Source organism: Giraffa tippelskirchi, chromosome 3 (genome assembly GCF_054371585.1).
Source record: "Giraffa tippelskirchi isolate mGirTip1 chromosome 3, T2T-mGirTip1v1.2.pri, whole genome shotgun sequence".
NCBI lineage: Eukaryota > Metazoa > Chordata > Mammalia > Artiodactyla > Giraffidae > Giraffa > Giraffa tippelskirchi.
In genome coordinates, this window is record NC_137277.1 from 39,690,982 (window position 1) to 39,704,498 (window position 13,517).

The following is a 13,517-nucleotide window of genomic DNA, read 5'->3' on the forward strand; positions in this document are numbered from 1 at the left end:
ACTTGAATGTGTAATTCTTGCTTTACTTTTAATGACAGTTTTTTTCCTCTCCTTCCCCTTTATTCTTCCACCTTTTCCTCCTCAACACTCTCTCCAACATGGCAGAAAACATGAAGGAGCCCAGGCAGCGAAAAGATAACAGGCGCCCAGATCTGGAAATCTATAAGCCTGGTCTTTCCCGACTAAGAAACAGACCTAAAATCAAGGAACCCTCTGGGAGTGACGAATTGAAGAATGAAGTTGTTAATGACAGAGATTCTTCTGCTGTTGGAAATTGTACCCAGCTCATTAAAGATGTCTGCAAAGACAACCCACAGCAAAATGGTCCTGTAGACTCAGTAAATATTCGGGCACAGGAGTCCTTTCCTCGGACTGTTGGACAAGAGGATCGAAGCCTAAGAATTATTAAGAGGACAAAGAAACCGGACATGCAGATCTATCAGCCTGGGAGGCGTTTGCAGACGGTTACCAAAGAAGCCACCAGCCGGGTGGAAGAGGAAGAAATCCTCAACCAGGTAGAGCAACTGAGGGTAGAGGAAGATGAGTGCAGGGGAAATGTGAAAGAGGAGGTGGTGAACAAGCCAGACAGAGAGGAGGCTGAAAAGAGCCTAAGTGGTGACAGAGTAAGGGCTGCAAAGGGAGAAAAAGGAAAGAAGGTAGAAAAGGGGGAGGGGGTGAAGAAGGTGAACGAAGACTTGGCTCACGGGAAGCCGGGTTCTGCCAAGCGCTACTCCCGCTCAGACAAACGCAGGAACCGCTACCGCACTTGCAGCACCAGCTCAGCCGGGAGCAACAATAGCGCTGAGGGGGCTGGCCTGACTGACAGTGGAAGTCGCCGCCGCCGCCAGGATCGGACCAAGGAGAGGCCCCGACTGAAGAAGCAGGTGTCTATGTCCTCAACCGACTCCTTGGATGAGGACAGAATTGATGAGCCTGATGGACCACGGAGGAGCTCAGAGAGGAAGAAACATTCAGAAAGAAGCTGGTCTGGCCGAGGGGAGGGAGAGCAGAAAAGCAATGGTAAAGAAAATCGAGGCACTCTTCGAGTCACTTTTGATGCAGAAACTATGAACAAAGATTCCCCAGTGGTGAGGTTGGCCAGGGAAGAGGTGCATAGGTTAAAGCCAGACAAAGGCTCGAGCGGTGGGGGCAAAGGCTCTGAGAAACCGGAGTCCAAAAACCTGAGACAGGAACTTCGGGGTCGCGGCCGGGGCATTCTCATTCTCCCCGCCCACACCACCCTGTCTGTCAGTTCAGCTGGTTCTCCAGAGTCGACGCCTTTGGGACCTCGGCTTTTATTTGGAACTGGTAGCAAGGGATCTCGGAGCTGGGGCCGGGGAGGCACCACTCGACGATTGTGGGACCCGAACAATCCTGAACAGAAACCTGCTCTAAAGAGCCAGACGCCACAGCTGCATTTCTTAGACACTGATGATGAAGTCAGCCCTACCTCTTGGGGTGACTCACGCCAGGCCCAAGCCTCTTACTACAAGTTTCAGAACTCTGACAACCCCTATTATTACCCCCGGGCACCAGGCCCTGCCTCCCAGTATCCTTACACAGGCTATAGCCCTCTGCAGTATCCTGTGGGCCCTACAAACGGTGTGTACCCAGCGCCTTACTACCCGGGCTACCCAGCTCCATCAGGACAGTATGTGTGTAGCCCTCTCCCTGCCAGCACCATGAGTCCTGAGGAGGTGGAACAGCACATGAGGAACATGCAGCAGCAGGAACTGCACCGGCTCCTCCGGGTGGCTGACAACCAAGAACTACAACTCAGCAACCTGCTCTCCAGGGACCGCATCAGTCCTGAGGGCCTGGAGAAGATGGCTCAGCTCAGGTATGGCGGGGGGGGGGGGGTCCCATCCTGGCTAAAGGGGAGTAGGAAGAAGCTAGAGGTGTACAGGGCTCCAAGGCTGAGGAAGGGAGAAGCCTTTCAGGTAAACTCCCGGGTGTTACCTCCCTTTCACATTAATTTTTGTAAGGGAAGGGGAGTTAGAAAAAGAACGGAGCAGAAAAAATTTGTTTCTAGTCCTAGAAATGATTGTGCTTCCCACTTTTTAAGAAGAAAAAAGCTTTTAAGAGAGCATGGACTCTGGATATGGAAAAGGAAAGACTTTCTAAAGTGCCAAGAAATAAACAGCATGTACCCTGTTACTTTGGCTGTTAAATTCAGGTAGAGGTATATGGGGAAGAACTACTTTTCCTAGACCTAAGTTGTCTTTAGAATGACATTCTGCTGTGCAGAATGGAAGCTAGAGTGAGAGCTATACCTGGTGGCATTTTGGATTTCCTGCCAAGGAAGGTGTGTGATTTGCAGGAACCTCAGGTCTTGGGTCTAGCCTTTCCTGTGGTGTATTTGGAGCTAGAAGTTGCATGTATTTTATTCCAGAGCTGAACTGCTGCAGCTATATGAGCGCTGTATTCTATTAGATATTGAGTTCTCTGATAATCAGAATGTGGATCAGATCCTGTGGAAGAATGCTTTCTATCAGGTGATTGAGAAGTTCAGGCAGCTTCTCAAGGATCCGAATGTTGAGAACCCAGAACAGATTCGGAACAGACTTTTGGAGCTCTTGGATGAGGTAAACCATCATCTTTATGTCCTCAGGATAAAGGCTTCAGCATCCTTTAGTTATGATGAGTTTTTACCACCTGAAATACTATGTTTTATAATAGAACATTGACAACAAACTTTGTGCTCTTTTCTTGAGTTTAGGCCTACCCTACCTCTGTTGCTTCCTTGACACTATAACTTAACTGACAGGTAGAGTTAGTTTTGAGCTTGGAAGCTTTCTGAATGTCTTACCTGGAGTGTGTGTTCATGTGTGTGTGTGTGTTTTTGACTGCTCCTTGCAGCGTGTGGGATCTTAGTTCCCTGACCAGGGATCAAACCCATTCCCCCTGCAGTGGAAGCTCAGTCTTAACCACTGGACTACTAGGCAAGTCCCTGTGTATGTTTTCATATCTTTAAAGCCACGGAAAGGCTTATGCTATCAAATTGTCTTGGGTTTAGTTGGTGTCCACTAAATACTGCACTTACCTCCCTTAACATCTGCTGGCTGAACAACAGCAGAACTGTGAAAGGATTACTTGCCCCAGTTTCTGGGTAGAATGAATCAGAATAGGCTGATTTGGTTGATTCTTATTTTTTCTCTTTATAGGGTAGTGACTTCTTTGATAGTTTGCTTCAGAAGCTGCAGGTCACTTATAAGTTCAAACTGGAGGACTACATGGACGGTCTTGCCATTCGCAGCAAGCCATTACGAAAGACAGTAAGCCAGCTTCTTTATCTTAAATTTATTCATTCACTTAGTAAGCATTTATTTAGTGTTAGTTATGTGCTCGGCACTGTGCTGGGTGTTGAGGATACAAGAATGAAAGATACAGCCCTGTGGGGGAACAGACGAGTTAAAGCAACAGTTATAATGTAATGTCATAAATACTGTAGTAGTGGTATATGTAGAGTGTAGAGGGCATTGGGTCTGCTATAGACTGATGAGGGGGTCAAAGAAGGTTTCTTAGCGACTGTCAGGTTGAGTTTTGAAACATGACTAGGAGTGGAAGGGGCAGTTTAGATACAGGGCACAGTGAGAGGACCACACCCTGTGGGAAGGTAGAAGAAGTCAGCATACTAATGTCTGTAATGTGGACTGGGCTGTTGGAGGAGGTAAAGTTAACGAAGTAGGAAGGGATGGATCATAAACTCTAACGTGTCATGCTGAAGAGTTTGGATTTTTTTCCTGAAAGGAGTGAGGAGCTATTGGTTGATTTTCAGCAAATGGATGGCATAGATATGTTCTTGGGAATCACTCAGCAATTAGATGAGTTTGGGCAAGAGTGGAGGTAGGACAGTTGGGTGTGGGCATGAACTGAGGTAGAGGAAGTGGAGGTGAAGAGGAGACAGATTGGAAAACTGTAGGGAGCAGCATTGAATTGCTGGCTGGTTCAGTGTGAATGTCGATATTGGAGGCATGAGGAGGAGTCCAGATCCTCCCCACATTTTGTGCCCTAGAAGAGAGGCTGGAAAGGAAGAGGTTAGTTCTGTTTTGAATCAGCTTGAGTAGAGGAGCTGGAAATGAACAAATGAATGTTCTGGTCTGTCTGGAGCTCAGGAGAAAGAGCTGGAGTGGTGATAGAGATTCAGAAGTTGTCAATGTGTAGCTGATAGTTGAAGCAGAAGTTGGGAAACTGGGACAGCCAGCCTGAGAGCAGGGAATCAGATTTTAGGGTGGTGGTGGGTAAAATGATCAAGTGCTATAAAAACCCTCACATGTTACGATAGCTGAAAAGTGTCAGTTGGGTTGGATGACCTTACCACGAGTTACGTTACTTGGAGAGGATGGAAACCAGATTGTAGTGAATGAGAAGTAGGGTAGCAGATATAATGAGAGGGTAACCTAGGCTGTTCTTGTAAGAAGGCTGTGAAGGCAAAGAGGGAAGGGAAGTTAGTAGTTAAAAGACATAGTGCCAAGAGAAGTTTGTTTTTAAGCTTGGAGAGACCTTAAGGTAATTATATGTTGAGAGGAAAAGGCCAAGGGAGAGTAAGAGGTCAATTCATTAGAGAAACGAGTGTGATTTATGGAGCAGAGGCTTCCTCTTGCCTTTCTGCTCCTTCTGATCAGTTGCCATGCAGAAACTCAATTACTAATCAGCAAGTACTTGTTGAGTCCCTCCTACGCACCAGGACACGTAATTCAGCCTGGAACAGTAACGCTGTGGTCCCAGCTCTCAGAGTTTAGTTTGATTAGGGGTGAATACAGGTGTTGGGTTAGTAACAGCAGGTGTAGAGACTTACGCAAAGGGTGTTGTGGGGGTGTGGTATAGGTGTAAAGGGGCCTAGCGGATCATAGAGGCCTGAGGAAGTCATGGTTAAGCTAAGGCTGAAGACCCGAGACGTTAGCCAGGTGAAGTGTTAGCTGCTAAGTCTTGTCTGACTCTTTGCGACCCCATGGACTGTAGCCCAGCAGGCTCCTCTATCCATGGAATTCTCCAGGCAAGAATGCTCAAGTGGGTAGCCATTCCCTTCTCCGAGGGATCTTCCCAACCTAGGGATCAAACCCCACGTCTCCTGCATCGGCAGGGTGATTCTTTACTGCTGAGCCACCAGGGAAGCTCCTAACAGTATGTAGTAACAGCATATACATGTTGTGAAGTGATGTTCCTTAAGAAGGTTTTTTGGTTGAGCGCATGTCTTAGGGTAGTTAAAGTTTTACTCTTGTCTTCTCATTGAGGGACAGATGCCAAGCCCATCAGTGAGAAAACATACATGTAGTATTCCCAGTCCTCGATGTTGTGGGCGTTTGGTAAAGGGTAACTTACTGTTTTAGGGAATTATTGTTCTGCAAAGGAGGTGGAGTGCAGTAACACAACACAGTGGTATTAATAGTTTGAGGAGAGAAAGATGATGGAAGGATGGAAAGAACAAACAACTGTTTTAATACTCTATTTGCATTTCACTGTGTGTGGCTTGTGGAATTATAGTTCCCCAACCAGGGATCATACCCAGGCCCTCAGCAGTGAACATGCTAAGTCTTAATCACTGGACTGCCAGGGAAATCCTTGTATATCACTTTATAATTCATAAAGTATTCTTACACATTTTCCCTCCAGTTTCTCTGTGAGGTAGGTATTTTTATATTCCGATGGCAAAGCTGAGTCCCAGAGACTTAGTCGAGGTTACCCAGCTACTACAAAGAGAGGCAGAATGTTTTTTCCATTTGACTGGACTTTGTTGAGGATTGCTGGTCCCTTATTAATGCTGCTCTATGATTTTGACCCTTTGACCCTGTTCTTTGGGGTTGAAGTTAGAGTTTCTTGGGTAGATGCTGCTAACTGGTCGTTTCTCCTGAAGGTAAAATATGCCTTGATCAGTGCCCAGCGATGTATGATTTGCCAAGGAGATATTGCCAGGTATCGGGAGCAAGCCAACGACACAGCAAATTATGGGAAGGCGCGCAGGTACTGTAGCCTCTTGTTCATTACTCCTCTTCCCCGTGTGGCTTTAACTTGGGCCTGTTAAGAGCAATGGGCCACCTGAGCTGCATCCTGTATATACGTCCTACAGGTGCTCCCATTGACCTCATGCTTTACCACTCAAGGGTTACAGCTTAAGTAGTAAGGGCTATCAGGTGATAAATTGGGAAAGTGTTAATGCAGAAACATTTTTTTTTTAATTGTTTTTCTGTTCTAGTTGGTACCTGAAGGCCCAGCATATTGCTCCAAAGAATGGGCGCCCTTATAACCAGTTGGCTCTGCTGGCTGTGTATACGGTAAGAAATTTTGGATGGGAAGTATTTTGCCGGCAGTATGTAAGATATATGGATTTTGATAGCATCAACTCCTGGAACTAGAACTCATCTGAACACCCAACCCAAAGTATACCCCCTTCTGTCTGCCATCCTCAAACTCCTTTCGTTAACTGTTGCTTTCAGAGGTAAGTTGTGAGGGACCTTTCACTTCAGTTGAATCCACTTTCACTACACTTAAGTTCCCAGGGGAGTGCTTATGTTGCAGCTAAACATTACTCTTGGTTTTTGACCAAGGTTTCTGCTCTGAATCTCGTCTTGTTTCCCTTCCCTGGGTTGAACTAGGTTGCTCATCTCTAGAAGGAAAGGAAGGCTTCCTGTATGTTTCCCCTTTAAAGTCCTCAACTAGCCCTAAATATATCCTTCCTTCCTTTCCCCAGATCTTCCCCTTATTCATCTGAGCTTTTCACCTTAGGAGTCTTTTTAGCAGAAGCACAGTAAATGCCAAATCGTACCTCTCTGGTCTTACTGAACTCCTCTAAATGTGGCTCTCACGGTGAGCCTTGGGACCTGACAGAGCCCCTAGGAAGGAAACTGACTTCAAAGGGGAGGGGCCAATTGTAGGTACCAAAGGTTTAAATATAAGGAGCAGTTAGCATGTTCATTGGCAGGGAGAGTTTTCTTAATGCTGTAAAATTCATTGCCCACATAAACAGTGTTTGAACTGATATTTTTATCCTTTATTCCACAAAAATTAAAAAAAAAATTCCTAACACTTTAATTATGGATTGACATTGTTAATAAGGAATGTGGTTTAAGGATACACTTCTTGTGGAATCTATGAATTTCTCTCTCTCTGCTTTCTGCCTTTGTCCTATTCTCTTTTTGATATGTGTTGAGATTTTTTCTGCCCCTCTTTGTGGGTTTTTCTCTCCCCTTTAGTCTTACATTGTTAACTAGAAAATATAAAAAAACTTTTGCCCTCAATGGCTTTAAAAAAAATTGTGATAAAATTCCTGTAAGAAAATTAACCATTAATTATGGTCTGTACATAGGAGTGAGATTGCTGGGTCAAATGCTAATTCTGTTTCACTTTTTGAGAAGCTGCCAAGCTGTTTTTTATAGTGATTGCAGCATTTTACATTTCTACCAGCAGTGTAGGAGAGTTCCAGTTTCTTCATGTTCTTGCTGACATTTATTACTTTTCATTGCTTTGAATATGACCAACCTAGTGGGTATGAAGTGATATCTCATTGTGGTTCCCTCCTCCCTATCTGGGGACTTTTTTTTCTTCTTCTTTACTATATTTTTAAATTTTTTTGGTCAGTTTTAGGTTTACAGAAAAATTGAACAGAAAGTACAGAGAGTTCCCATATACTTCTTCAACTCCCAGTTTTCCCTATTAACATCTTTCATTAGTATAGTACATTAGTTATAGTTAATGAGCCAGTACAGGTACATTTATAAATACTAGAGTCTGCAGCTTACACTTGGGTTCACTTTTATTATTGTATACTCTATGAGTTTGAACAAATGTATAATGACATGTGTCCACCATTACAGTATCACAGAATGTTTTCACTGCCCTGAAAATAATACCCTATGCTCCGCCGTTCACCTCTTTATCTTTCTTGCTTCCCCCAAGTCTCTGTCAATCACTGATATTTTTTACTGTCTCTCTAGTTTTGACTTTTCCAGAATGTCATATAGTTGGAACCATACTGTATGTAGCCTTTTCATGTTGGCTTCTTTCATTTAGCACTTAGAGGTATTTTTGTGACTTGATAGCTCTTTTTTGTTTATTGATGAGTACTATTTCAGTGTATCGATGTACCACAGTTTAAGTGAAGTGAAGTGAAGTGAAGTCGCTCAGTCGTGTCCGACTCTTTGCGACCCCATGGACTGTGGCCTATGAGGCTCCTCTGTCCATGGAATTTTCCAGGCAAGAGTACTGGAGTGGGTTGCCATTTCCTTCTCCAGGGGATCTTCCCGACCCAGGGATTGAACCCGGGTCTCCCACATTGCAGGTAGATGCTTTACCATCTGAGCCACCAGGGAAGCCCCACAGTTTATCCATTCCCCTATTGAAGGACATCTTGGTTATTTCCGGGTTTTGACTATCAAATGCTAGAAACATTTGTGTGCACGTTTTTTTGGACATAAGTTCTCAACTCATTTGTATAGCTACTTAGGAGTGTGATTGCCGGGTTGTGTAGTTAGGGTGTATATAGTTTTGGAAGAACCTGCTTAAATTGGATTGTTTTCTTATTGTTGTTTTTTTTTTTTTGAATATTTGGCTGCGCTGAGTCTTAGTTGTGGCATGCGGAGTCTTCAGTCTTCCTTGTGGCATTCAGGATATTTTAGTTGTGGCCTGTGGGGTCTAGTTCCCTGGCCAGGAATCGAACCTAAGCTCCCCTGCATTGAAAGCATGGCGTCTTAGCCACTGGACCACCAGGGAGGTCCCTATCGTTGAGTTTTTAGAGCTCATGTATTTTGGATACCAGTCCTTTATCAGATAACGTGTTTTACAAATATTTTCTCTCAATCTGTAGTTTTCATTTTCTTAGTGTTTTTCACAGAGCAGAAGTTTTTAAAATCAATGAAATCTAAACTTCATCAACTTTTTCTTTTATGGATTATGCTTTCGGTGTTGTATCTGAGAAGGCATGGCTAAACGTGTGTTACCTGGATTTTCTTCTCTGTTATCTCCTAAGAGTTGTAGAGTTTTACATTTTACATTTAAGTCTCTAGTCCATTTTGAGTTAATTTTTGTGAAAGGTGTAATGTCTGTGTATAGATTTCATTGTTTTGCATGTGGGTGTCCAGTTGTTTTCAACACCATTTGCTGAAAAGACTATCCTTTCTCCTTTAAACTGCCTTTGCTCCTTTGTCAAAAATCAACTGACTGTATTTGTGAAGGTGTGTTTCTGGGTTCTCTATTCTGTGTCATTGATCTACTTGTTTATTCTCTGGCTGATATCACACTGTCTTGATTACTGTAGCTAGCTTTCTAGCAAATCTGGAAGTCGGGTGGTGGTAGTATTGTGTAGGCTATCCTGGATGGTTTTGTTTTTTTTTTTTGCCTTTTCATTTAAACTTTAGAATCAGTTTGTGTGAAGTGTTATCTCACTTTTGATTTGCATTTCCCTAATGTTTAATGATACTTAGCATCTTTTCATATGCTTATTCGGAGAAGGCAATGGCAACCCACTCTAGTACTCTTGCCTGGAAAATCCCATGGACGGAAGAGCCTGGTAGGCTGCAGTCCATGGGATCTCGAAGAGTTGGACATGACTGAACGACTTCACTTTCACTTTTCACTTTCATGCATTGGAGAAGGAAATGGCAACCCACTCCAGTGTTCTTGCCTGGAGAATCCCAGGAATGGCGGAGCCTGGTGGGCTGCGGTCTGTGGGGTCGCACAGAGTCAGACACGACTGAAGCGACTTAGCAGCAGCAGCACATGCTTATTAGTCTGTTCAAGTCCTTTACCCGTTTTTTTAAAATCAAGAAAATAAAAATTCTTTTAACTCATTTATTTTTTAATTGAAGGATAAGTGCTTTACAGAGTTTTGTTTACTGTCAAACCTCAACAAAAATTTTTTTAACTGTAATCACACATGAAGCAAAATTTGCCATCTTTAAAAGCGTAATGTTTCAGTAGTGTTGAGTACATTCACGTTGTTGTGCAGTTAATCTCCAGAACTCTTTTCATCTTACAGAACTGAAACTCTCTACCCATTAAACAGCAACTCTCTGTTCTCCCCTCCCTCTGGCCAGTGGTGACCACCCTTCTTCTTTCTGTCTCTGTCAATTTGTATACGCTAGTTACCGAATATAAATGCAATCAAAAAGTATCTGTCTTTTTGTGACCAGCTTATTTCACTTAGCATTAAATCTTCAGGGTTCATCCATGTTACAGCTCATGTCAGTTTTCTCCTTAAGGCTGAGTAATATTCAGTTGGTATATACCATATTTTGTTTCTCATTTCGTTTCTCAATGGACGTGTCTACCTTTTGACCATTGTGAATAATACCACTATGAATATGAGTGTACAAATACCTCTTCAAGACCCTGCTTTTGATTCTTTTGGGCATATACTCAGAAGTGGAGTTGCTGGATCATGTGGTAATCTGGCAATAGCATTTTCAGTTTTCTGAAGAATCACCATACTGACAGCTGTACCATTTTACAGTTCCACAAGATTCCAATTTATCTGCGTCCTTGCTAAAGCACACTATTTTCTGTTGTTGTGTGTGTGTGTTTTTAAATAGTACCCAACCTAATTGCTTTCAAAGCTGTATGGCATTGTGGTTTTGACTTGCATTTCCCTAATGAGTACTGGTTTTTTTATGTTCTTGTTGGCCATCTGTGTATCTTCTTTGGAGAGAAGTCTATTCAAATCCTTTGCATATTTTTAAACTGAGTTGTCTCTTTTATTGTTGAGATGTAGCAGTTCTTTATGTAGTCTGACCTTAATCAGATATGTGATTTATAAATATTTTCTCCCATTTTATGGGTTGTCTTCTCACTCTCTTGATAGTGTCCTTTCAACAAAGTTTTTAATTTTGATAAAGTGAGGTTTATCTATTTTTACTTTTGTTGCTGTGGTTTGATGTCATAGCTAAGAAACTCTTAACCAAATTAAAAGTTAAGGTTTTTTATTTATTTATTTAGACAACAATATAGGAATACTTTTTTTTTTAATAGTTTTAATTCTTCTGGTTAGGTCATTGATCCATTTTTGGTTAAGATATGGTGTGAAGTCAGGGTCTAATTTATTCTTTTGCATGTGGGTATCTAATTCCCCTAGCATCATTGGTTGAGATTATTCTTTCCCCATTAAATAGTCTTAGTACTCTTAAAAGTGAGTTGATGTATGATAAATTTATTTCTGGACTCTCTCAATTCTCTCTGTTGTGCAAGTACTGTGTTGTTTTAATTACTGTAGCTTTGTGGTAAGTTTTTAGATTGGGATATGTGAGTCTTCCAACTTTGTTCTTTTTCAACATTGTTTTGGTTATCTGGGGTTTTTTGGAATGCCATATAGATTTTAGGATCGGCTTTTTCATTTCTGCCAAAAGAGTCACTGTGATTTTGATAAGGAATGCATTGAATCTTCAGAGTGCTTTGAGGTCTGTTTACATCCTTACAGTACTAAGTCTTTTGTTGCAGAAACACAGGATGTTTTCCGTTTATTTAGGTCTTCTTTGATTTCTTTCAGAAATGTTTTGTCGTTTTCAGTTTAAAAGTTTTGCATTTCCTTGTTTAAATTTATTCCTAAGGTGTAAGTTGTTATTTTTGATGCTATTATGAATTATTTCCTAATTTCTTTTTCAGATTGTTCATTACTAATATATATAAATACAACTGATTTTTGAGTATTAATCTTGTGTCTTCCCTCAGTGGTTTGTTGCCACACTAATTAAATTGGTATGTGTTTTTTTCATGGACCTCTGACCTAAGTTAGTACTCTCTTCAAGTTCTTTTCCTCTGTCCCTCTTTTTCTTTCTCCGTCTTAACCCAATTAATTGTCTTTTAACATCACTTTGTCAACTTTTCTGTAACTTTTCCTTCAGTGGATCCCAGTTATTTGCTGAGAATGTGCTGTGCAGCGTTTTGCTAGGTAATTTGATATGGTTTCTGTCCTGAAAAAAAAACGTTGAGAAGACAAGTGTACACAGACAATGATACAAATTGCACTTGATAGGATATGATGCAATTGATTGTTGGAGACATCATCTTCTATGCCACTAAGAAAGAAAAATGTGAGCTAAAGTAAGATGATGGTAGATATTGATTGTGAGTTGTATCTTGATTTCAGAGATGTTAAAATTAATGAAAAAAATCATTGTGGGACTGATCAATTACTGTAAAATCAAGGGAGTGGCGTAATTAGAATAACATTAAAGATAGCTTCCATTTAACTGACTGAAACCATGTACCAGATATTCCATTAAATGTATAATTATGTGAATTTTATTCTTTTCAGGAGCAATATATGTTGGTGAATATCTTCATTTTACAGATAAGGAAATTTTTCTAGGTTGACTTTCTTAGGCTTATACCTAATTTATGGCAGGACCAAATTCAGACTCAGGCAGTTGAGCTTAGAATCTGTATCTTTACCCATGTTAGATGATTGCAAGGTGCGACTTCTAAAGAGTAAGTAGGTGCTGGGGAGAGAAGGAAGTAGTAGTTAGTCTAGGTACATTTCGAGACAGGGAAAGGGTAAAGAAGTATATGATAGAAAGATAGAAAGGCTTTTGATTTTCTTTCCCCCTTTATTTCAGTGATTTTCTTTCTTTCTAACCCTCTCCCTTTGATTTGCTTATAATTGGTTGTAAAATTGGACTTGAAGTGTTTATTTGCTGAATGCATTGGGTAATAGTTTCCTTTTCTCAGTAGAGTCAGTACGTTGTAGTGAAAACATGAACTTAGGAGCCAGAGAGGCCTTGGTTCAAATACTAGCTTATCAGAGATTTGGCTTTGAAACCTTATTGGCCAAGTTATATAATAATCTTCCTGAGCTCCTATCTCCTCATCGTTAAAATGGGAATAATAATGTCTGCGGGGCAGTTTCCTTGGGTTTGGAAATACTGTTTCCGAAGTGCTCATCATTTGCTTCACAGTTATGCTTAATTAGTGATATTGCCATTGTTATTTATAATTTAAATATAATAATAATTAGTACATGCTGACCATTTTCTTTATCTAAAGAGAAAATGTAGTTGCTTTCATATTTTGTGAGGCTGTTTCTTCTTTTTCCCCGCTTCTGAGTGTGTGGCTTTAAGAGTAGCTCTACATGTTAGACATAGTCCTGGGTCAGAGGAGAGCTCTGTTATCATCACCATGGCTTCTCCTATGGATAGCTTTCTCATTTTCTTGTTGGAATTCCTCACAGTTTGGGAGGGATGTTAGGGTTTCCTGGGTCGGCTGACTCAGGCTAGAGTCTGGAAAAGAACTGATTGACTCAGTGTCTCTGACCTCTTTCTGCAGAGGAGGAAGCTGGATGCTGTGTATTATTATATGCGCAGTTTAGCTGCCAGCAATCCTATCCTGACTGCCAAGGAGAGTCTCATGAGCTTGTTTGAAGAGACCAAACGGAAGGTGAGTAGGGATGCAGGCAAAATCATTTTCTTCCTAGAGGAATGCATTTCTGTTACTGTCTCTGTGTCCTTTAGGAAATGACTAATAGTGTCCTCAAGGGGGGCCATTGATCTGTGCTATAGAGTCAGTCTCTGTGCAGAACCAAACTCATCTTTAGG

General features: G+C 41.7%; 1 protein-coding gene across 7 annotated transcripts in view; it reads left to right on the forward strand.

The window, feature by feature from the left end:
• Positions 1-13,517, forward strand: part of SMG6 (SMG6 nonsense mediated mRNA decay factor) — a 197,945-nt gene that overhangs the window by 2,184 nt on the left and 182,244 nt on the right. For all 7 annotated transcript variants that reach the window (XM_081580003.1, XM_081580004.1, XM_081580008.1 and 4 more), the window contains exons 2-7: positions 106-1,840; positions 2,393-2,585; positions 3,165-3,275; positions 5,855-5,961; positions 6,194-6,272; positions 13,249-13,359. In XM_081580003.1, coding sequence (XP_081436129.1) covers positions 106-1,840; positions 2,393-2,585; positions 3,165-3,275; positions 5,855-5,961; positions 6,194-6,272; positions 13,249-13,359 — 2,336 coding nt within the window. The remainder of the gene's footprint in view (positions 1-105; positions 1,841-2,392; positions 2,586-3,164; positions 3,276-5,854; positions 5,962-6,193; positions 6,273-13,248; positions 13,360-13,517) is intronic.